At 45.5% G+C, this 24,858-nt stretch overlaps 1 protein-coding gene across 1 annotated transcript in view; it reads left to right on the forward strand.

Moving 5' to 3' along the window:
* Window positions 1–22,635, forward strand: part of PIP4K2A (phosphatidylinositol-5-phosphate 4-kinase type 2 alpha) — a 172,578-nt gene extending 149,943 nt beyond the window's left edge. The window contains exons 7-10 of the mRNA XM_008148859.3: window positions 7,144–7,257; window positions 15,289–15,532; window positions 17,962–18,065; window positions 20,295–22,635. Of these exons, the coding sequence (XP_008147081.1) occupies window positions 7,144–7,257; window positions 15,289–15,532; window positions 17,962–18,065; window positions 20,295–20,375 (543 nt within the window). The 3' untranslated portion in view covers window positions 20,376–22,635. The remainder of the gene's footprint in view (window positions 1–7,143; window positions 7,258–15,288; window positions 15,533–17,961; window positions 18,066–20,294) is intronic.
* Window positions 22,636–24,858: the final 2,223 nt, after the last annotated feature.

Raw genomic sequence — 24,858 nt, forward strand, 5'->3', positions numbered from 1 at the left:
AATTTGCCTTTTCATGTATCAAATTTGTGGCTTGGATATTTTTGAGAAGCAGAACTGATTTTATTATAAATCTCTAACATCTCTTATTACCCCAAAATTGGTACCACATATATTCAATCAAATTATCGTTATCCTAGCTCCAATGTCAGGATTACCTAAAATTCTCTCCCTTACAGAAATATTTCTGGAGTATAGTTTCTAAGACTTTTATGAAGTTTTTTTTTTGTTTTGTTTTGTCTTGTTTTTTGGCAAGCTTGGTGAAAAGGGATTTAGTCTTTTTGCAAAGTTTATTTTCATTTAGGTGAGCTTGTAGCAACAAGTAAATCAGTTCCTAACATGAGACAGTAATTAGTACATATTTTTTATGTTGTGTATTCAGCTCCAAGTGTCACAACGTGGCCCATCAAAGGGACACCAGGCAGCAATCTTTGACATCAAGGCTTACAATTAGACTTCTTTTAAATGGGTTGCCAAATGAGCACATCGAACAAAAATTCATTTCTTTCTGAAATACAAGTCCTTTAATCACAGGGTACTATGCTGTGTATTATCCTTTGCATTGAAACCTTCTGGTACCAAAATCCTGTTTGCGTTAAACACTCAAGTGTGACAGGAGTACAGTTTATCTTCCTGCTAAGGTTTCCATCCACACTAAAAAAAAAAAATTGGTTCTGTAGGCTATAGATTTTGGCTCTGTGCACTTCAAATACATGTATTTTTTTCCCTTTTGTTAATGGCCATTTAAAATGCAATAGGCTATTTTTGTATAATTTAATGTAATTGTAGAATGGTGATAAAAATTCAGTCTTATATTAGTTTGAATTATGTGTATTAGAAGTTATGTTTTTGAATGTGAATACAGGTTTCAAATATCTGTGATTTTTTTTAAAAAAGTTTGAGTCATCTAAAAGTTAATTAGATGTTAACATCTCAGTAAAATAAAATTTCTGGTTTTACTAACTTTTAAAATATCCAATATTACTAAACTTTGTGAATATGACAGCATTCAGACACAACACACAGAACCTAATGAAATAAGTAAACAAACAGATTAATTTCCATTTGAAACAAATAGAAAATGTAAATCCTTTTGATAAGCATTTATTTTTTTTGTGGTTTGTTTTCAGAGAATCTGCAAAATTTTCAGTGATTTAAAGTGGTTATTAAAAGTGCTAAATATTTTTATGTTAGAGGGGGAATGCCAATGCCTTGTTTTATCTCCTCTCCGCCTGTCTGTTGGGAAGAGTGGAGCTCCGTGCCTCCTCTGCCTCCCAGAATCCGCGGCTGCTCTCCGCCTTCACGCCTGGGTCTTTGTCTGCTGAGCTGGCCACATAGCACATGTTCATTTCTAAAAATGAGAGCTCTGAACTTTGTAGCTGTTAGTGCTGCATATTTCTTTTTTATCTTAATCCTGGCCAAATCTGTCCTTTAGGATCATGTAGATCTTTTATTGAGCACTGGGGAATAAGTAACTACTTATATTCGGAAGCATTTATACATTTAAAATATTATCTTCAGACGTTGGGTATCTTCAAGCTCTGATGCAGTTGTGTAAATCTTGACTCTGTCGTCGATGCTCATTCATGTCTTAGTGACATATAAGTCATTTTGATCATGACCAATATTGTTACATAATGTGCTTCTTTCTATTGAAGAATATAGACTTGCTGAGGAACAGCCTATAACACAGTGTTTTAAAAGAAACCAAAAACTTTTCACCCAATAATGTAGTTACAGAAAGGGAGAAACATGTTATACTGAAACAGTTTTCTTTTTACCCCTCATAGCAAGTTATGTTCCCAATGAGTTTATTACACTATAGTACTTTGGTTAATGTTTTCTGGCTACAAGATTTCAGTTAGTGAATGTTTGCTTTAGGCCAGCAAAATAGCATTCACTAAATTACCCATCTTATGATGTACTCACTGAGGAAAACTACCCATGGAAAATTAAGGTAAGACAAGAGTCAGCAAATTTCTGTCTTTGGCCATATATTTAAAATTACTAAATTTTATTCCATATTATTAAATAGAAATTTAGATGTTTTATTACTCTAAGAAGTTAATTTACCCACTTTTTATTATTATATAGCAACATTTTACTCTCAATAAGGGCATTTTCAGTGAGGTTTTCCGATTGGAGAAGCTTTGCAGTGGCCCACAGAGGTTCCTCTAGTCAGGACAGTTCACAGGGAGGTTCAGAGAGCAAGGATGGAGCAGCACGGCAGGGGGTCAGAGCCTCTGGCCAGTGTTACCTTTAATGCACCTAATGCACCTCTATGTCCCCATGTCTGATGCAGGGAAATGAAATAATGACCTTGCACTTGTGTGTTGTAGGTTTGTGTGCAGCGAGGAAAGAAAATATCTCCAAAATGTAAAGACATTATGTAGAAAATTCATGTGAGACATTTGTGACTAACAATAAGACCTGAAAACAAAGGAAATGGTAAATATTGTCTAGGTTACTGGTATCCCAAGTTTAAAGAGCTTATTTCTTTAAAAAAGCAGAAAAGATTAAAAAAAAAAGGGTAAGTCTATTCTTCACTAGTAAGAAACACATTATTGTAACAATATCGGTTATGGCTTATGTGTAACTAAGACACGAACTAATATAGAGCGAGTTCTTATTGCCAAGCACTGTATGTTTTGTTTCATTTAGTTCATACGCTAGCCCTATTAGGTAGGTATTATTAACTTCCCATTATATAGATAAGGAAACTGAGGCCCGGGCACATTAAGCAGCTGGTTCAGTATATCACAACTAGTTCCATATGTCAACATGTTTTGTTTTTTTTTAGTCTTGCTCTGGATTTAGCGCTGATGAGCTTTACTCTAAACACTGCAAGCCGCACTTGGGACCATGACCAGCAAATAGCAAGAATAACCCTCCATGTGGCAAGCACTGCCCTAAGCTTTTTACACACATGAACACTGCTGATTGCTAACCCCAATTAAAGATGAGGCAACTGAGAGGTTAAGTAACTTGTTCAAACTCACACAGCTAATAACCGGAGGAGCTGAGATATAACCCAGGTGGCTGGATCTAGTCTGTGCTCATAACCTCAGGCTTCCGTCTGTGGCCTAAGTAGAAGCCTGGACCGTGGTCTGGCATCACCCGGCAGGAAAGTGTGAGGGGTATTCATCTGCTAATGTTACCCAAACAGGAAGCAGGACAGCTACGTGGCAGGAGGAACGGTGTCTCTCTGCTTATGCTTGTAGCTGTGTTGGTGCGTTTTCACGTCACATCGGTAGAGACGGATGTGACGTGAAATGACCTCATGCAAAAGGGACAGTCACTTTGCCTCGTGAACCTGGGGCTGTGCCGAACTCCACAGCCTCACTCCGCCAGCCAGGCCTGGGAGCCGCTCCCGGGGCCCAGGCGTAGTTGCAGCCCAGGGCTGGGCCCGCTGCCGAGGTGGCACAGCGGGGCCCGCCATGCCTCGTCCTCCTTGGCATGTGCCGTGCATGGTACTGCAAGTCCCCCCTCACACTTGGAGGCTCCCAATCTACAGGGAACTGGCAGGAGAACTTAATTCAGAGTGAATAAATAAAGACTTAACCTGCTATCACTTTAGAAAGGTTGCTGACTGCTGGCTGGACACCAGCCTTGGAGAGTCCACAGTTAAGAAGTGTTTCTGACCTGATGTCTTTAGCTCCAATGGTTTGTTCCACCTCCCGGCTGGCTCTGCTTTGAACTAGAAAGCGGATGAAAGACACCCATTAAATAACCAGACCAGTGACTTTGAGGCTTTCAGAACACTCCTAAGTGCAAGTAATCCAGTGTTGCAAAGCAAAGGGCAGACGCCATCGCTGCCCACAGTGGTTTCCGGGCTGCTTTGCAGGCATCACCTTTGCCACCTTTGTGGGCAGCGTGACACCGCAGCTTTAAGCTTATTAATTCATAGCGTAATAATTTTCATCTCTTTTTGTAAATGGAGTTTTAAATAGAAATGTTGCTCAGAGAGAGCAACTATCAGAGGGAGCTTGAAATTTTTTTAAAAGGTAAGCAGGAAGGTTTTCTTTTTATCTTTGTCATCTAGTTCTTAGTAGAAAAGAATGGCTGATTTAAAGTTATTTTTAAAAGAAAATATGTTGTGTGCACTATCAATCTTTAATACCGGTTTTATTTTGGGGTTTGTTTGTTTGTTATTGATTTTTAGAGAGAGGATGGTGAAGAGGGAGAGAGAAACATCGATGTAAGAGAGAACCATCGATCAGTTGCCTGCCTCACCTGCCCTGACTGGAGATTGAACCTGAAACCGGGGCGTGTGCCCTGACCGGGAATCAAACCTACCACCTTTCAGGGTGCAGGACAGCGCTCCAGCCAGCTGAGCCACGTTGGCCAGGGCAATACCAGTTTTAAACCCATACAATGTAGTGAATGCTTATAAAGATGATGGTGACGCTGATGGTGATAATAAGGTGCCACTCACTATTTACATTTGTCACTCGGGTTTTGGTTGAGTTTTCAGAACAACTCCACTTTAGCCAAGTGACTGCGCATCAGACAGCCTGGGTTCCCATCTCCGTATAACCGGCCGACCAGGCTTGCCTTCTGGGCTGTGAGACCTTGTTAAGTTGTGTAATCTATGTAAGCTCAGTTTCCTCGTCTTGTACAATGAGCTTCAGAATGAGAGTTAAGGTGGTTGCAGGGAGTAAATGAGATGAAGCACTTCAGTAAACTGAGGCACGTTAGGTGCTCGTTAGCACGGGCCTAAGGTGGCTGCTGCTGCTGGCGCTGGCCCCATTCTGCATATAAGGCAACTGTCTAGAGAAGGTCCAGAAACCCAGCCCTGGTTCCTGGCAAGTAGGGGGTGGAACCAGGATTGGAAGCTCAGGATTTAGGTCTCCAAAACCCTGGTGCTGCTAAGTGCTCTGCCATCCCCCAGACACAACGGGGTGGGTGTTTTTAGGCCAGTGTTGGATTCCTCTAGCAGCTGCCCTGCTGAGGCTCTACCTTTGCCTCTTGAGCCTTTCAATCGTATAAGCCCTCACGTTCACTTAGTAGTGAGGTCCTGGGTGTCCACAGTGTTGCTTTGCTGGTCACAGGAGGTCATGCTGCTGGGGCGAACCTGGGCTGCGTTCACCTGCATTAATGCGCCTGCTGCTGCGACACCTACGGAGGTGTCGTGTGCTGCCTTCGGGTTTCTCTCTCACACAGAAAGGCCCTCTCCCCTTCTTTTTTACACATATCAAATGAGTTGTGGAGTTAAGGCAGATATCTTGTTTTTAACACCCCCCACATACACACCCCAAAACATAGAAATGCCCAGGTTGTCTACTTGGAGAATCACAATCATTCTCCATCTCAGTTTTTGTGCATCCATCTGTCTTCAACCCCTTTTCCTAAGGCCCTTCCAGGTTTGTGTTTGTGGCAGGCCTCACTGCCCCTTGAATGGCTTGTTAAACTCCAGATCCTGCATTTCTGCTCATGGTGTAACTTCATTGTGTTTATAGTTCTTATGGAAGAAGAAGGAAGGATCCAGTGTGATGGATTGAAACATTTAACATTAATGTGCTCTCTTTAAGTTTAGGGTTTTCTTTTACATTTATTACTTTATTTTTAAATTATTAATGACAAATTTAGGGGATTTGGCCCCTCTCATGTTTTTGTGGAGAAAGGTGCTGTGTTTTCATTTCCTTGAGACTCTATGACTCGCCATAAAAGTATTTGCAAGTCTCCTCCCCCTCTCCCCAAGAATCGTGTTATTTCCCTGTACATTTTATGTACTTAAGCTGCCCGGTTTTCAGCCCACTTGCTTTTGTGCCTTTAGAAATGTTGACCTGCTCATCTTTGCATTCTTATACATGAATTGGATCTTTGGATTTCTGAGCTTTGCTATACCTGTTTTGTAAGAGTAATTATTTTGGCAGTAGCTATATCAAATTCAAAATCGCAAAACTGTTCAAATTTTCTCAACGTTAGCAAAGCTACCAATTTAGACTTACACACTATATAGTGTGTACACATAGATGTGAGTAGTTTACACATGTGTGTATACCTTATAAAATAGGGGGGAAGTGAGCAGAGCAGGTGTTTGAAATGGTAGTAATGCCCAGTGAGTTTTCTTTTATTGTTCGGAATAAGGGAGGGTGAAGGGATGGGGACCAGAAGGAGAATATGTTCTTTGCTTGGATTTTTTTTTTTTCATATAGTTCACACTATGGAAAAGAGAACCATTCAGGCATTCATTAGTATATTAAGAAAGAATATATTATGTTGGATTCGTTTCAAGTGCAAGTAAGCTAGGTTATCTGAAAGGAGTGGGGAGGAGTTTTGAATGATCTTGAACTCTCACAAAATGCAGGTTGCACAAAGTTAAATAGAATTATCCACACTATTTTAAATTTATATGCCTGTATTATCCTACAGCACAAGCTAGCATTTTTTCCTGCTTGAGACCCATGTTTTGATAGCCGCATTATTTTGTGTTGTATAACCTAAGTCCAGTTTTAGTTGCCAGCTCACCACCCTCTTGTTTATTTGTAAAGGGTAGAACTTCATATCCGAATGTTTTATGCTAAAATAATACATTTCCCTTTGAAATTGTACAAATGAAAACACAATTTCCTTCTACATGGGAGTAGGCAGGCTTGGAAGGACAGATGGCTAATCTCTGGGTGCATAGTCTCCCCGACTCAAAAATTAGATACGATTATGGATGGTGTTTTTCTGAGACAAGATAACATGTTATTTGTAACCTGACCCCAGCAAAGGCTACCCAGAACGTGTTGGGGATGTGCAGTTGGGTTGTACCAGTAAGAAAATTGAGGGTTCCTGACAATTCCAAGAATACAAATTCTATACTTAGAAGACTTCTTGTAAGAAAGTGAATCTAAGGAAGCAGTCATGTTCATTCCTAAGAAAACCGTGAGATCTGTTACAAAAGCCTTATAATATGGTGTATATCTCACCCTCCATTCCTAGTGGGAATGCTTCCAGCAGCCATAGCTCACTAGTGCCCCCTTGCGGTACTCAAGCCACCTCACATTTGTGCCTTGGGTAAGACCCCTGTGGTGAACAGGGCAAACAAACTCTGTTTCCAGGGGTAGAAACTTAACCTCCAGGGTTAGCAGGTGTGGGTGTTCTCTAGAATAGAGCTCACTCAAGCTTCTTTCTCATTCTTTTGTTCATTTGTTTTAGGCCAAAGAACTGCCAACTTTAAAGGATAATGACTTCATTAATGAGGGCCAAAAGATTTATATTGATGATGACAACAAAAAGGTGTTCCTGGAGAAACTGAAAAAGGATGTTGAGGTAAGGAAAATCAATATAGTGGACAGTCCCATTGTCTGCATGTCAACATGGTTGGGTTTTAGGAGCTTTTTAAACCATCTATGTAAATCCACAACCAAGGCAAAAATATATATTGTACATTATCAAAATCAGATATAAACAAGTGTATTTCATATGTGATATGGTTTGAAAAGAAGTGTGCTGGTTCAGCAACTCCCTCTTTTAGGTGACGAACAAAAAGAAAGTACCTACTGTCTTCTGCTGATATCTTCACCCTCTGGTTCCCATGCTCTGTGTCTATGGGGACAGCCTGTGTCTATGGGGACAGCCTGTGTCGGTGGGGACAGCCTGTGTCTGTGGGGACAGCCTGTGTCGGTGGGGACAGCCTGTGTCTATGGGGACAGCCTGTGTCTGTGGGGACAGCCTGTGTCTATGGGGACAGCCTGTGTCGGTGGGGACAGCCTGTGTCAGTGGGGACAGCCTGTGTCTGTGGGGACAGCCTGTGTCTATGGGGACAGCCTGTGTCTGTGGGGACAGCCTGTGTCTGTGGGGACAGCCTGTGTCTATGGGGACAGCCTGTGTCTGTGGGGACAGCCTGTGTCTATGGGGACAGCCTGTGTCGGTGGGGACAGCCTGTGTCGGTGGGGACAGCCTGTGTCTGTGGGGACAGCCTGTGTCGGTGGGGACAGCCTGTGTCGGTGGGGACAGCCTGTGTCCGGGGGACAGCCTGTGTCAGTGGGGACAGCCTGTGTCTGTGGGGACAGCCTGTGTCTGTGGGGACAGCCTGTGTCGGTGGGGACAGCCTGTGTCGGTGGGGACAGCCTGTGTCGGTGGGGACAGCTGTGTCGGTGGGGACAGCCTGTGTCTGTGGGGACAGCCTGTGTCTATGGGGACAGCCTGTGTCTGTGGGGACAGCCTGTGTCTGTGGGGACAGCCTGTGTCGGTGGGGACAGCCTGTGTCTGTGGGGACAGCCTGTGTCGGTGGGGACAGCCTGTGTCTGTGGGGACAGCCTGTGTCTGTGGGGACAGCCTGTGTCTATGGGGACAGCCTGTGTCTGTGGGGACAGCCTGTGTCTGTGGGGACAGCCTGTGTCTATGGGGACAGCCTGTGTCGGTGGGGACAGCCTGTGTCTATGGGGACAGCCTGTGTCTATGGTGACAGCCTGTGTCAGTGGGGACAGCCTGTGTCTGTGGGGACAGCCTGTGTCTGTGGGGACAGCCTGTGTCTATGGGGACAGCCTGTGTTGGTGGGGACAGCCTGTGTCTATGGGGACAGCCTGTGTCTATGGGGACAGCCTGTGTCTATGGGGACAGCCTGTGTCTGTGGGGACAGCCTGTGTCTGTGGGGACAACCTGTGTCGGGGGGATAGCCTGTGTCGGTGGGGACAGCCTGTGTCTATGGGGACAGCCTGTGTCTGTGGGGACAGCCTGTGTCGGTGGGGACAGCCTGTGTCTATGGGGACAGCCTGTGTCTATGGGGACAGCCTGTGTCGGTGGGGACAGCCTGTGTCTGTGGGGACAGCCTGTGTCTATGGGGACAGCCTGTGTCTGTGGGGACAGCCTGTGTCTATGGGGACAGCCTGTGTCAGTGGGGACAGCCTGTGTCTATGGGGACAGCCTGTGTCTATGGGGACAGCCTGTGTCTGTGGGGACAGCCTGTGTCTATGGGGACAGCCTGTGTCTGTGGGGACAGCCTGTGTCGGTGGGGACAGCCTGTGTCTGTGGGGACAGCCTGTGTCGGTGGGACAGCCTGTGTCGGGGGGACAGCCTGTGTCGGTGGGGACAGCCTGTGTCGGTGGGGACAGCCTGTGTCTGTGGGGACAGCCTGTGTCTATGGGGACAGCCTGTGTCGGTGGGGACAGCCTGTGTCTGTGGGGACAGCCTGTGTCTGTGGGGACAGCCTGTGTCGGTGGGGACAGCCTGTGTCGGGGGGACAGCCTGTGTCGGTGGGGACAGCCTGTGTCTATGGGGACAGCCTGTGTCTGTGGGGACAGCCTGTGTCGGTGGGGACAGCCTGTGTCAGTGGGGACAGCCTGTGTCTATGGGGACAGCCTGTGTCTATGGGGACAGCCTGTGTCGGTGGGGACAGCCTGTGTCGGTGGGGACAGCCTGTGTCGGTGGGGTCAGCCTGTGTCTGTGGGGACAGCCTGTGTCTACGGGGACAGCCTGTGTCTGTGGGGACAGCCTGTGTCGGTGGGGACAGCCTGTGTCGGTGGGGACAGCCTGTGTCGGTGGGGACAGCCTGTGTCGGTGGGGACAGCCTGCTGTAAGTTAGAGCCCATTCAGACTGACTGCCCATGGCCACTGAGTTGGGGGGAGGGGAATGACTGCATTCTGTCAAGCAGCAGAGCATTTCAAAAACAAATGTTTAATAACTATTTGAATTTGGGGTTTTCTTCATCAAAACCACATCTCAGTATTAGTAAATATAGCCTCAGTCCCTTGATGCCTTAATATTTTCACCAACCTCTCTGGAACCAGTGCCATTAGGCCCATGAAGCCAGCTGTACACATTCCAGGAACAACTCAAAGGCAGTTTGGACACCAGGTCATGGGGGATGGTTGTGAAAAATAAAATGGTATGGGGAAATGGGCTTTAAGTCTATGATGGAGTTTTCTTTTTAAATATTGTTTTAAGAATTAAAGATACTATATCCTTTCCTTTCCTTCTGTTTATTGTAAAGGCATTGCAGTTCCCCCACTGGACTTTCTTATTGATGGTTTTAGAAATAAATTCAGGAAAAAAGTTATTTCCTTAAAATGGGTTCGGTTACAAGACAGTTACTAAGTTTTTCTGATCTGTTCCTTTTGTTCAGATGTATGTGTGTATGCTTTTTTTTTCTATTTTGAAATACAGTTCCCCTCATACCAGTACAAATTTGCTACTCAAAGGTTTTGTGGAAAGATTTCCTTTTTCTTGTCATTAAACAAAAACAATTGAAATGAGTTGAGCCACAGAATGAATGTCATGCGTTAGATCACAGTTGCCATGAAGGCAGAAGCAGTATTACATTTCCTTTTCACCTTCTAACATCTCTTCCATTGCAAAACACTCAGACTGACCAAGTTAGTTTATAATTATTTTTAAATCATAAATATTTTAATTTTAAAATTTACATTATTTTAACCTACATGGTGTATATGCTTCTTTTAGAACCTAAATATTGGTGATTTGTGAAAGATACAAGTGTCTACTTTTAAAAAGTAAATGAAAGTGTTCGTTTTCATCATATAACATTTTTCCTTCAGTCTTTCATTAATAAGCATTTATTGAGCAGAGTAGAGGGGACTAATGGAGGGGAAAGGTAACATCTGTAATAAATTTAAAAATAAATAAATAAAATGTAAAAAAGTAAGCATTTATTTTTCCTCATTTGTCAATGGTTATTATTAAAATGCATATTAGTTAAGTATTTCCCCCTTCCTTTGGGGTCAACTTGATCTAATTGATAACTAAGTACCATAGGCAGACATACACTCTTAGATTTTTATTTATTAATCAGCAAATCTTTGATCTTGAGAATAATATTGTTTTAGCAATTATGTATGGTAAGTTGCCCTTAGGGTTAACTGTGATCTGCCAAAAAATTGTCTTCTTTTGTTCTGTTGGCTGTATATCGCTATATGGTAGATTCCAGAAATAATGTAACTGAATCAGTCCAGATTTAGAGTTGAATTACATAAGGGTCCTCTTAGTCCTTTTGTTGTCTCTAATAATGTCGCTGATTAGAGGATTTGGATAGTTTACATGGCTCTCACACTTAGCTGTTTTGTTGAAATGGAGGCAGGGCACAAAGCGTTCTTTCATTTAAAAAATATTCTCAATGGTTGATAACAGTGTCTTTCGTTTTCAAATTCATGCTGAAGCATCATTAAATTTTTAAGCAGGTAATTATGGTGAAGTAGCTTGACATCTGATCTTGACAATGAGGCTAGAATATAATCTAGCTTATTTTTTTCATCAGTTCCATGCCTTCTAATTGAGCTGACTGCCCTGTTAGTTTGAGTTCAGTTTTTTAGAGGCCAGCGAATGGGGTATTTGGGGTTTTAACTAATTGCTTAAAGTAAAAGATGAATATATTACAGCTCAATAATCTAGTTTTGTTGAAAAAAAGTAAAGAATTGTCATTTGAGACTCTAGCTGCTTTTTTTTTTTTTTTTTTTCACTTGAAATCCTGTTTTATTCATATGCCATGAAAAGTACTTTTAGGTCAGATAGCTTTGCACATGATTAAATGTGTGTGAGCCTTTTTCTCAAAAAAAAAAATTTGCTCTATGGAGAGTGAAAATCGCTTTTGCCTTCTGACCTGCTTGTCGCCAACTCTGATCATGCGGGTGAAGAGCCAGAGCTGGTCTCTCCTCTCGTCGGTTCACGCTGGGATCCAGATGTCACACAACGCAAAACTGTGCTCTCCCTGTGGTGTCTGGGAAGGCCCTGTCACAGGACCTCTCAACCTTGGCAGTGGTGGGAGGGAGAGGTGGCAGCCAACATTTATAGGGCATGGAGAGCCTAAGTCTTTCACATTACCTCTTTTCACTCTTATAACAACTCCTTGAGGGCGAGTGCTGCTATTATCCCGGTTTATGGATGAGAAATCTGAGTCCAGAGACACTGTGTATTTGCTCAAGCACAGGCAACTACTAAATTCAGTCTGGGATTTGAGGCTGACAGAGGCCACACTCCTAAACTGCTCTGATATAAAATGCAAATTAAAAATGGTTGCGAGCACAGATGAGACTTTGTTTTCTGATAAATGCTCCAAAGGAGGATTATTATAACTTTTAACAAGTAATAAAACATAACTCTTCAATATAGCTGGTTAGAACTTTAATTCTATGTCATAGATGTGCAGAGGTAATTCAGTAAAGCAAATGTGTTCATGAAGTCAACAAATTAAGTGAATTTAAATCCGTTGTGAAGGGAAGTTTATTGATGGCTCTTTGCCACATGGGTTTTTAGGAAAGTTTGTGATTGGGCTAGTAAAGATCTGAGGAAGATACTAGTTCAAAGAAGTGGCATAATGGAGAAATAATTATGAAGAAATCAGATTAGATGGGATATTCTGAGGGAAAAGGAGGAGGATCAAAGATCTTCAGGTAATTATTAAGAAATTGGAAAGGAGGAAAAGCAGGGGACCTAATGATTATAAAGATTTAAAAATCTTCATGCTTTGAAATCTTATGTACTTTTAAAAAATCAATAAATTTGGGGCAAAGCATAAAGGGATGAACAGAAACGGAGCAAATGTGCTAAGTTCCTTATGTTAGTTGAGGGCAAACCCCAGTAGTGGAGCCCTTGACCCCTTTTCTGTCCTCTCAACTTGCTACCTTCCAGGCCACAGGAGTTCTGTAATACCCAACAGATATTCTTTCCTAATAAGAATCTCGTGTTTATTTCCACATTTCATTTCACTCTGCTTCAGAACACATTTAAAATAAAGTTTGTGAAGGTAAGAGCTAGTGAATCAACAGGCGTTTCCACATTTCTCCTGCTGGCCCACCTAACTTGTGGTTTAAATTGCATACTTGATGAAAAAAGGCCTTTCACCATAATGATAACAACATGGACAATTATGATAACAGCTTCCATGGTTACACGTTTCATTGCCTCAGCTACATTATCTCTTGGTAATCCTTTCCACACCCTCACATTGAGTGGTATTGTCTCATTTTATAGTTACAACTAGAGGCCCATTGCATGAAGATTCATGCAATAGGCCTGCCTTCCCCTGGCTGCCGGCACCGGTTTTCCTCCAGCACCCAGGACCCAGGCCTTCGCTCTGGCCGCTACCTTCCGTCTTCGCTCCGGCTGGAGCCTTCAGTCTTTGCTCTGGCCAGAACACGGTTCCTGTAGCTCCCACCGCCCCCCCCCCGCCCTCTTCTCATAGCAGGCGTCCCGCCCCACCCGGCCGCTCCGCGCCTGCATGTGTGCTGCCCAGAGGCCTGGAGCGGCTGGGGGAGTGGGGCTGTCACCATCTTTGTCGGGTTAATTTGCATACTCACTCCTGATTGGCTGGTGGGTGTTGCGAAGTGACGATCAATTTGCATATTTCTCTTTTATTAGTGTAGATAACTGAGGCTTAGAGAGGTGAACTCATTGTCAAGGCACTGAGACAGTGAGAGATATAAGATCTAATCTCCTATCTGACTCCAAAATCTATACTCTTTTAGTTTTTATTTTTAAGAATATCTGATACTATAATTAAAGAAGAATCGATGAGTGTCCCTTATCAAAAAAACCTATACTCCTAAGCCCTGGGCTGTTCTTGGTCTTTGCCCTTTCTGTCTCAGCTCACAGACTTGAAAACTTACATAGTACCCATTTAGGCCTGCAGTTGGTTTCCTTGATCTTCCTGGGAATGTGAGAACAGCTTCTCATCTAGAGAAGCATTTTTCACTTCACTGGTGGTTTAGTGAGTGGTGCTGGGAGCTAACTTCACTTTTAAATACAGTTGTTTCCTTACTGGACGAGGAGCCTCCGCAGTGGTCTGACCACAGATGGGCGGCCCAGGAAAGGGGCGCAGGACCTGCCTGAGCAGCACAGATGCAAGGGGAAGGCGTGGGCCTGGTGACCCCCACCTGGTGCAGCAGTCCAGCCCCAGGTGGCACCCCTTCCCTGTCTGAACCTTAGCAGGTTAATTACAGCAGCCCCTTACTTTTGTACATGAAACACACTTGAAAGTGTATTTGAAAGTCAACTGTCTGAAGATCAAACAGTAGACCCACATGCTAAACAGAGATTCTGTTCTGCAAAAATAAATTGTAAATGGTCTCCTTTTGCTTCTGCGAGGTGCTACCTGTTAGAGTCTCAAACAAAGGTTTTTGTTGTTGCTTTGTTCTTTTTATCTGGTTGGGGTGGTTATTTGTGGAGAAAGGGGTTAGGAGAGATTCGGGAGAGTTAAGGAGGACAGGGAGAGAAGAAGCAGGAATCTCATTCACTTGTTCAACAGGTCCTGAGCACTTACCATCACTCCCTGGGAGGTAGGAATGCAGTGAGGGCAGAGACAGCTGGAGCCCCTGCCTCGTGGGCTGCGTGTTTGAGAAAGACAGAAGTTACTCAAGTAATCTGACCAGATGAAAGTGCAGCTGAGCCACGCCCTCAGGGAAACATGTGCAATGCTATATGCATGCCCAGGCTTTGGGATGTGGCCTGGGTGGGATCAGGACATGCTTCCTGAGCCAGTGCCCTGACCCTGCAGCTGAGACCTGAAGGTTTAGTGGGAGGTAACTGGGGGCAGACAAGGACAGGGTTCAGGTGGACCTGAGAGGTGATGGGGCCAAACTACTCAGGTTCCTGGGGCCACGAGTGAGCATTCTGCCCTTCATACTTCCTGGAAATTAGAGAATATTTCTTTTTTTAAAATATGTTTTTATTGATTTCAGAGAGAGGAAGGGCGAGGGAGGGACCGGGAACCTGAGCCTGTGCTGGCTCGCGGAGAGCGAACCACCTCAGCATCTCTGGCTTCCCTGCTTCCATCAGAAGGAGACGAGCAGAGCAGGAGGGGCTGCCTCAGTCGCAGGGTGGACACGGCATTGCGTCTGACTGGGACATTTGGGCTTCCAGTTACTGTGATGGACAGCATAGCAATCTCCTCAGGGAGTGTGCTGAATTCCAAGTGCTCTCCCAAACTGTTCTGAGAGACTCTGCTGCAAGCCACTTGGGAGGTCCCTGCTTTTCCCCATTAGCTGTGCTAATTGCTGAGAGAAATGTTCTCTCCACTCCATCAGTGTCTTTTTCTGCCATCCATGCTCTCTGCTCTTTGGCATAATCCAGTCTAGACGTGATAAGCGCATGCCGCTCGGCATCCCGCTTGGCATTTCTGGGAGAATAGTACCAGCACTGAGCCAGCCTGAAGTACGAGGCTACATTTTTGCCCAGAGAAACAGCCTGGGACTCTGAGAACCCATAAGGAGGCTCCTGGCCACCCCTGGGGAGACCCTCCTCACCATCCTTCACTCAGCTCCCCCCGTATGCATTTTTCTGAGCTTGTTGTCTTTAAACCCGGGGTTTTGTTTAAGGCCTAACTGACCCTGTCACCTCCCACCCTCCAGTTTCTTGCCCAGTTAAAGCTCATGGACTACAGCCTGCTGGTGGGAATCCACGACGTGGAGAGAGCTGAACAGGAAGAGGTGGAGTGTGAAGAGAACGATGGGGACGAGGAGGGGGAAAGCGATGGCACCCACCCCATTGGAACCCCGCCGGACAGTCCTGGAAACACCCTCAACAGCTCCCCGCCCTTGGCTCCAGGGGAGTTTGATCCAAACATTGATGTTTATGGGATTAAATGCCATGAAAGTAAGCTCAGTACTATCAGCTCTTTTTTACCTGTGAAGTGGTTTGATTTGTGTATTATCCACCAGTAATTATAACCCAGTTAAAATCATGCTGTCCTGCAGCTTTGTTCTCCAGAGGCCCAACCCATTGATTTGAGCACAAGAATGGGTTAAAGGTAATTGTAATCTCTAGTATTGAAAAGTGTAATGTGACGAGGTCCTTGAGTTTCATGATATTGACGGAATAGAGTAAAATCACAAACTATCCTATATAATAAAAGGCTAATATGCAAATTGACCGAACAGAGAAACGACCGGTCGCTATGATGCACCCTGGTGGTCAGTGCGCTCCCACAGGGGGAACGCTCTTAGCCAGAAGCTGGGCTCATGGCTGGCGAGTGCAGCGGCAGTGGCAGGAGACTCTCCCACCTCCTCAGCAGCGCTAAGGATGTCCAACTGTCAAGCCTAAGCCGTCAGTTGGACATCCCCCAAGGGTTCTTAGACTGCAAGAGTGCGCAGGCCAGGCTAAGGGACACCTCTGAGTGCACGATTTTTGTGCACCAGGACTCTAGTGTTAAATATACAACACATATACTTAAATAAATACAGATAGCATATATAAGAAATGATTTTAAATATTTTTATTCTGAACTGTCTCTCCTTTATGTGAGTCTAAAGTGTCACGAATCTATCCTGAGCTGGGACATACGTGGTCCACTCTGAACCTCACAGGGACATCCTGTAGGACAGAAGTCTCACCTCTGGCCAGCACTTTCCTTCTTAGTCATGCTGAACCAGCCCAGGATGTGGGATGAGCATCTCCGATTTGCTGCTGTGTCTGTCCTCTGCTCCCCTCTCCCCCATTTAGGAGTCTGTGGCCCTCTTCCCTAGAGTAGAATCAATCTTAATCTTCAATATCTGGGCAATTAGATATTTGAAGGAATATTGCATTCTATCATAGCTACATATACATGGAGAAAAACAACAATATTTTAGAGAAATGATAAAAGCAGGCCTTTTTTTTTAGTAATAAAAATTATGATTCATCATTGTTTTAAAAAAAGATCTCATATAGTATATCAGCCAAGTGAGTTTGAGTTGTATTTTTATTTTGCTCACCAAAATTAAGTACAAATGTACTTTTCTTCTTCTTCATAATTGAAACAGTATCTTATTTGTGGACATATGCAGAAAATAGATATTATACATGATATATAACTTTATCCAATTCTGATATTAAATCCAATGAGAATTAGTTATTACAATCTAATTAGGACTCTCTGTGTATAAAAAGCCAGCAACCGTAACGACCATAACGACCAGTAGCTGTGACACCCACTGTGGCCAGTGAACTGGCCCAATCAGGGAGTGGGGCCGGCCAGCCAACCTCGCAGCTCCTCCCCCTTGCTGGCCTGCCCCTGATTGGACTCTCCCACCCCGATCAAGATCAGGGCAGCCAGCCAAACGCCACCTCCCTTTCCCCCCACCCCCGCCAGCCCCACCCCTGATCAGCCAGCCCCACCACGATAGGCCCACAGCCCCTCCCCCTGGCCAGCCTGCCCCTGATTGCATCCCCCCACCCCAATAGGGGGCGAGGCTAGCCAGCCAACCTCCTGCAACCTCTTCTCCCAGCCGGCCATGCCCCCGATGGGCCCCCACCACCCTGATCAGCCCGCAGCCCCATCCCCCGGCAGGCCCTGCCCCCTATCAGCCCCTACCACCCTGATTGGCCCCAGGCCCTGATTGCCCACCCCATCCCAATAGGGGGCAGGGCCGGCCAGCCAATCTCCTGCAACCCCTCCCCCCACCCAGCCCCACCCAGATTGGCCCCTCCACCCCAATCAGGGGCAGGGCCGACTGGCCAACCACCCATGGCCCCTCCTCCAGGTCACTGGCCCCCAATCGGCACCCCCACCCCAATCGGGGGCGGGGCCCGCTGTCCAATTGCCCACAGCCCCTTCCCCCAGCCAGCACAGCCCTGATCAGGCCCTGATTGGGGCAGGCCAGCCAGACCCCACCCGTGCATGAATTCATGCACTGGGCCTTTAGTTAGCATATAATGGCAGAAAAGGGTTAAATAGCATAATTGCTTCTACTTGTTTTATAGAGTATTTTAAAAATAGAATGCGTCTTTACACCAGTGCAATGCACTATCATTAAGGAAAATGCAGATTAACAAAAAATAAAAACTCTTGCCTTTGGCCCTCCACTGTTAATATCCTGGGGTTATGTTTTATTTTGTTTTTACTTTGTAAGCTTAGAGGGAAGTGGGTGCAGAGAGTTAGCTGTTTAATGGGGACATGCAGGAATTGCAGGGACTCTTTAATAGCCTCTGATGCCTTTGTGCCTGGACTCCCCACTTCCCGCCCCTGAGCCCCTCACCCTCCATCTGCAGCTTGTGCCTTTCCCCGTGTTACCATTTGTACCCAACTCTGCTCTCATCCTTTACAGACTCGCCCAGGAAAGAGGTGTACTTTATGGCGATTATTGACATTCTGACCCATTATGACGCGAAGAAGAAAGCTGCCCACGCTGCGAAAACAGTTAAACACGGCGTAAGTATCTCGCTTTGTTTCTTTCCCTGCTCCTGGGCCCTTGAGTCCTCCAGGCTGCTCGGTTTGTTTGTTTGTTTGTTTTTAAATATATTTTTATTAATTTCAGAGAGGAAGGAAGAGGGAGAGAGAGATAGAAACGTTAATGATGAGAGAGAATCGTTGATCGGCTCCCTCTTGCGCACCGCCCCCCCTACTGGGGATAGAGCCTGCAACCCAGGCATGTGCCCTGATCGGGAATCGAACCCTGAACTCCTGGTTCATGGGTCGACACTCAACCACTGAGCCATGCTAGCCAGGCTAGGCTGCTCCTATTCACTGTGATGCTCAAAGTCCTTCGGTGGTTCTTGTTTACTGAAGAGGGTCTGAGTGCACCACCATGCTAAAGCCGCTCCCCTCACAGCCAGGCTTGGGGCAGGTCACTTGAACTTAGTGTGACTCTTACATACCGGGGATCTCAATAGACACATGCATCTCTAGGATGCTATACAAATTCTTCTTTGTTTGAAAGATGTCTCAAAGGTAAAAGTGCTGAAGATGGTTAAGTGTTTTAATACGAAATATTCAGAATGGAAGCACTATTCTCTGCTTTAGACGTTTCCAGAATAGGAAGTATATATTTCCCCCCCACCACCACAGTGAATTGTATTTTTTCTATTACAGAAATCTTTCTCGTGCAAGGTCAACGTTTAATTTTCTTAATTCCTTACCTTTGTTGTGCTTGCTCAGAATTATCACTATTCCAGGCATATGTTAACTTGTTAACCCCCATGACAAGCCTAGAAGGGTACTGGTGTATCCTGCTTAGCATTTGGAGAAACTGAGGGAGAGAGCTGAAGTGGTAACTTGCCAGGCTCACGTCACTAGAGAGTGGCAGAGATGGGACTGCTCCCAGGTCCTGGCCCAGCCCCCTGCTCTGTGCGCGTCTCCCCCCCCCCCCCACCCCCTGCATCCCACCAGTGAACCCCATCTGCCTGGCTGAGGTCCAGAAGTCGTTGGTATCCATTATGCTACAGATCCGCCAGGTGCACTAAATAAGCCATAGATCTGGGTTGAATCCCTAGTTCACCTTTCCCTGTTGTGACCTTGAGGACACACTTTGGAGCTTTAGTTCCCCCAGCGGATAAAGGGGTCCCAGCACCTTGCTGAGTGGATTTTGTTGGGGGCGGGGGGATATATGAGATGAGCAGGCTGAACACTGGGGAGATGCTCTGTGCTTGTGCCCATCCCTCCCCAGATCTGCTCTACTGCGCTATTCCAGGTGGAATTGGAAATGTACCACAGCAAATGTGGCTCCATTTCGTCTCCCCTGTAGGTCACCAGCTCAGCCCCACAGTATACCACATGGCCCGAAACTGTGTGCAGTTTGCAGAAACAAGACATCACTCTTAGAAAAGGAACGTTGGGCTGAGTGCGGCTGGGAACGATTCTCTGCCTTTGATGCCTGGGCTTCTCTGTGGCGATCCCAGTGGCCCAGGCCAGATAAGGAGATAACACTCCCCGTTGTGCTTGGGTGTCTGACAACAGCACCTGGGGACCCAGGGAAACTCCGGTCCTCCCCTTTGCAGCTCAGGAAACTGGCCAGTGACTACGTTGGGTCTGCCCGCCTCTGAAGTAGGAAACCCCCCACCCAGGGGTTGCAAGGGCCCAGCATCCTTGCTCCGAGCAGGTCTCTGAAGGGGAACGATGGCACCCCGTGCCATGTGCGGAGGGCAGCCAGCCCGCCCTCGGGGGACACGCAGTCGGCAGCGCTGTCTCTCCCAGTTAGGGTTCGAGGAAAGAGCCAGGACTGCTGCTGCCACTCTTGTTTTCGAGCACTCGGCTGCTTACACGATCCAGAAAAATGAACACAATGCTTACATCATTGTCATTGGAGTGTTTCTGTAGCCAAGTGTTGATGTTTCTTCTGTCATTCTCGAGGTATCTACAGTCTGCTTTCTCAAAAGCCAAAAATATTGTCTGCATGACCTCTGAATGTAGGCCACACAGATTCCAGTGTTTCACAGAAACATCCCCAACGCGGCTAGTTGGATTTTGTTTTAAGTCAGCAATCACGTGTATGTGATAATAGCATCTGTTGTTCCTGCCACTCTGCCTCATTTTCACACCGGTTCCTAAGAACAGCCTGCACAGGTTCGAAAATTATTAGCCTTATATTCAGCTGCAATCGGAAATTGCCTTAGCTACTGAGTAGTAATTATATCAATATTCCTCTCCTTTAAAACTGCCCAGGCTGGTGCGGAGATCTCAACCGTGAACCCAGAACAGTATTCAAAGCGCTTTTTGGACTTTATTGGCCACATCTTGACGTAACCTCCTGCACATCTCAGACGGACACGAGCGTGGGAAGGACAGAGGTGGCTTTGGTGTAGGAAAAAGGAAAACCAAACTCAGTGAGCACACCTCCTCGTTTACATCTTCAGGCCAAGATGACTGATTTGGGAGCTACTTGCTTTAACAGCTACCTGATATTTCCCAGCATCACTCTAGCTATTTCTGACTTGTGTGTGCGTGTGTGTGCGCGCGCGTGTGTGTATGTGTGTGTGCGTGTGCATCTTCAAAATTAATTAATGAATTAATGAAAACCAGATCAGCTTCAGTCAGTGTGTTTAGGCAACAACCTTCTGATTCCAACTGTAGGTGGGTGAATGAATGAATGAATGAATGAGCGAGCTGATTCAGGGGGGAGGGGAAAAGGAAATGCATGTCAGACCAACCACGTTGGCATCACACGATAAACTGTGGATCAGTTTACTTTTCGGAGTTGAAATATGTGAGACAGTATTCATAATAATAATGAAGATAATAATAATGATAATAATAATGATGGTGATTAAAGGAAAAAAACGTAACCACAAATGTTACACTCCTACCACGCACGCTGACACTCCTTAACAGTTGGCCCCAAGCCCCTGGCCCTGGACAGAGGGGTGCTGGCATCTCCTGCGTGTCCTGGATCGGGGCTCTGCTCCGCACGGTGTCAGGACTTCCGACGTCCCGGGACAAACACCCCTCCTCCAGCAAGAAGCTGATGCCTCTAGTGATCCTATCTGTACATTGTCACTCAGTAAATACATCCAGGAAAACAGCTTACTTTTTTTTTTTTCTTGCCTGGAGCTTCTCACTGTTACACTTACGTTGCAACATAGGAATTAATGCTACAAAATAAAAATAAAGCTTACCTGAAAAGTGCATAGTTTGGGGCAATGGTCTCTACATCTCCCATGGTGGGACTGTGAGCAAAACATCAGAACTCTCAATTCTCCTTTTCTGATTACAAATCTGAATTATAAGATATTTATGTTTGGCCATTGTTTAAGCAATGGTATTTTGTTATGAATTGTCCCTTTAACTGAAACCCTCAATATTACTGTTTACATTATTAGGAAAACAGGGATATTTTTGAATCTAAAAATTTAATGTACAGCATGTGATTTTTGAAGTTTACATGTAAAGTCATTTTACAGTGTTGGTGAAATAATGTTTGTCATATTTTGAAGTGTATCCTGCTGTCATATTTTGGGGTGAATGTTTTATTCAAAGAATATGGTAGGCAGTCTTTTACAGTGAAAGGAAAAGGGTTGTTTTGTTTCTTCCAGATGTACATTTATCAACCTAATGATTTTTTTTTTAATGCTTAATCCAAATCTGGTTATGTAAGTTCATTGCCCTAAACTGTGCTGATTGTGTTTAATCAAGTTATACATTTCCAACATCGATCATGTATGTACCAACTTCCCAGCATTTTCTGAAAGGCGTCGAGCTAAAATACTGGCCTTGCTTAGAATAGGTTATCAACTTATACACTGTGCTAAAGCTGTGCCTTTGAAATTCTTTGTTTAAAACATGAAATGATTTTTGTAGGCAGTTTCAGAAAAGGAAAAAAATCCACCCTTCAATAATTACTGACAACTCAACAAACACCCCCTTTCATATGCCTCCTCCAGTAACTTTACTTCAGGGCTTATCAAGATTGTAACTGCGCCCATGGTATTGGTTTACTTCAGAAAACACAAGGTGGTAGCAAATCAGTGTCTCTGGAACCCCACGGCAACACCAGCCTGCTGTTACCTACTGACTTCATATAGATTATTTTCCTCAACAGATGATGTTCACACTGCTGTGACATGGTTGTCTAAATCTGTACTCCCTCCCCCTCCTCCTGCATTTTATTATATAGATAATGGGAACTTCCAGGACAAAAGTGACTTGCTACAAGTTGGACCTGGTCCCCAAACCCTCCCCACCCCCCACCCCCACTTTTCATTCTGGAGTCTAGTCACTTTCCGTGTTCTGAAGTTATACTGTAGTTTCTTTGACCCAAAACTACAAAAGTGAGACCCTGAAGTAAGGATAAGGTACACATACATTATTTGAGTAACTATTTCCTTTGTGGCCAATCTCTGTATGCTTTTAGTTTACAAAATGCTTTATTTTTGTCTGTAACTGTCTCTGTCATTCATTTCTATTGATAAACTATTTGGACTGAGTGAGGAAGTTTGCCTTGTATCTCCTAGTGCTAACAATACACTCATCATGAGCCGGGCTTTACAGAATAAAGCACTTTGATGACTTACAAGGTGGATTCTTTGTTCCTCTTTCTTGATTATGTTTCTCTCCATTGCAAACAAATTTTAAATACTGAGTACTAAGATTATCTTTAGCTGATCCTGAATCATCTCACTAACTAGACCTTTGCCTTCTACTGGTAAACTATTTTATTAGTAAACTAGAGGCCTGGTGCACGAAATACGTGCACAGGTGGGGTCCCTAGGCCTGATGGGCGATCAGGGCTGATCAGGGCCAGGCCGATCGGGCCTGAAGGCCCCGGTGGGGTTGGGAGAGGAGGTGACTATCGCTGGTCCGGACGTGGAAGGAACAGACACCAGACACCGACACTGCCCTCGGCACCCTGCCACCCCATGGTTCCCCGCCTCCCCCGTTCCTCCTTCCCTCAGTGCTGCACCACCACCAGGGGCCTGATGGCCGGGGGAGAGTCGGGATGGGGGAGGGTTGGGGGAGGTTTTGACCCCCAGTTTGGAACATGCAGAAGGCAGCCAATCGATGATTCTCTATAATCATTGATGTTTCTATCTCTATTTCCCTCTCCGAAATCAATCAAATATATATTTTTAAAATGCAAGGTTTTTAGAGGAAGAAAGTTAGGGCAAGGGAGCTATTGATAGGGAGGCATTTGAGATCTTGCTCACATTTCAGATAGGATAACATAAGGTGGTCCTCAGGGGGTGACAGGTGAGCAGTGGCAGTGGTGGAGCAGGGCACTGCAGGCTGAGGAACGGGCTGTAATGACTGGGAATGTCTGTGACAGTGACACCGAGCATGTGTTGGGGCCATTGCTGGGATCATTCATCCCCAAGAGGTTTTGATTCTGGATGGGAGGAGAAACGTGGAGATCAGTGGGCCTTTCTTAGCCTAGAAGGTGAGGCGGGTGGCAGGAGTGGGCTGCCCTGATTCCCTACAACTGTAAACACACAGTGTAACTACACATGGACGTCAGTCAGCAGCCAAATCAATGCCCAGCCAGTCCTGGTGGCTATGTCCTGCCACTCTGGCTGTGCTGCAGCGCTATTGGCCGGAGAGGCCAAAGCCACACCCCCAAGCACACGTGGTATTCGAAGGGGCGGGCAGGAAGCCAGAAGCTGGAAGTCGGAGCTGAGGCGGCGGGGCAGCACTGCATCCCCCATGGAGCTGGATGGCGAGCAGCTGTCGGTGCGACCAGCTTTGGAGTCGGAGGGGCTGTGCTTCCTGCACGTCACCGGTGAGTTCTCACAAGCCCGCGGCATGACAGCTGGGTCGGGCAGGGCCTGAGGAGGCCTTTCCCTCCTGGAGCCGTTCTTCCCAGGGTGGCAGCGTTGGGCCCCTTTTTATTTCAGTTTATTGTTTTTATTGGAAAGCCAGCTCTGGGCTTGTGGTTCCTGGGCCATAGCGTGTGCCTCCATGCCTCACTGTGCCCCCCTCCCGCTCCCCCTGCATTGAGCATCTGGCCCATGGTGGTCAGTGCGCATCATAGTGACCGGTCGTTCTGGTCGTTCCACCGAAATGGTCGCTGGGCTTTTATTATATAGATCATACAAACTTCCAGGATAAAATTGACTTGCTACAAGTTGGACAGGCATAGAAAAGGAATCTTTTCAGTGAATATCCTATGAAGTACGTTATTTTATTTTTTATTTCTATCAACCATAGCTCTGTGTCAGCATTTTTTGAAACTTCATTGGGACACCATTGATGTATGAAGGCTTTTTAAAAATAGCTTCCCATTGTCACTGGTGACAGGCTAGCACACAGTTGAGCTGTAGCACTTGTTTGAAAATGTGCATATATTCCAGTGCAATTGGTCTATGAGGGAATGGTGTGAGCATAAACACCTTTCCCATTTACTTGTGGGCATTTCGGTCCACAAGGAACGTGTGATGAACACAGAAGGCTGCACCCACCTGCACTGTGCTGCATAGGAAGACACCCGCCCCTCAAACATTTACCAGCTGCCTCAGCCCAACACAAGTTAGGGTCCCACTGCTCCAAGTCTGGGGGTACAGCTTCCCATCTGACAGCACGTCACTCTCCTGCCTCCACTGCACAATAACCAAGAGCCGCAGCCCTTCTGACTCCCACCACCACAGGAATACCTCGGGTCTTTTTTTCAAGATAACCTGTCACATTCATTGTGGTATTTATGTATCTCCTGACCATTTGGCATGTTTGAAACTGCTACTGTTTTTATGTTCCTATTTTTCTAATGTATCACTGATAAAGTGTTGGGGTGTTGTGCCCC

The sequence above is a fragment of the Eptesicus fuscus genome, chromosome 2 (genome assembly GCF_027574615.1).
Source record: "Eptesicus fuscus isolate TK198812 chromosome 2, DD_ASM_mEF_20220401, whole genome shotgun sequence".
Lineage (NCBI taxonomy): Eukaryota > Metazoa > Chordata > Mammalia > Chiroptera > Vespertilionidae > Eptesicus > Eptesicus fuscus.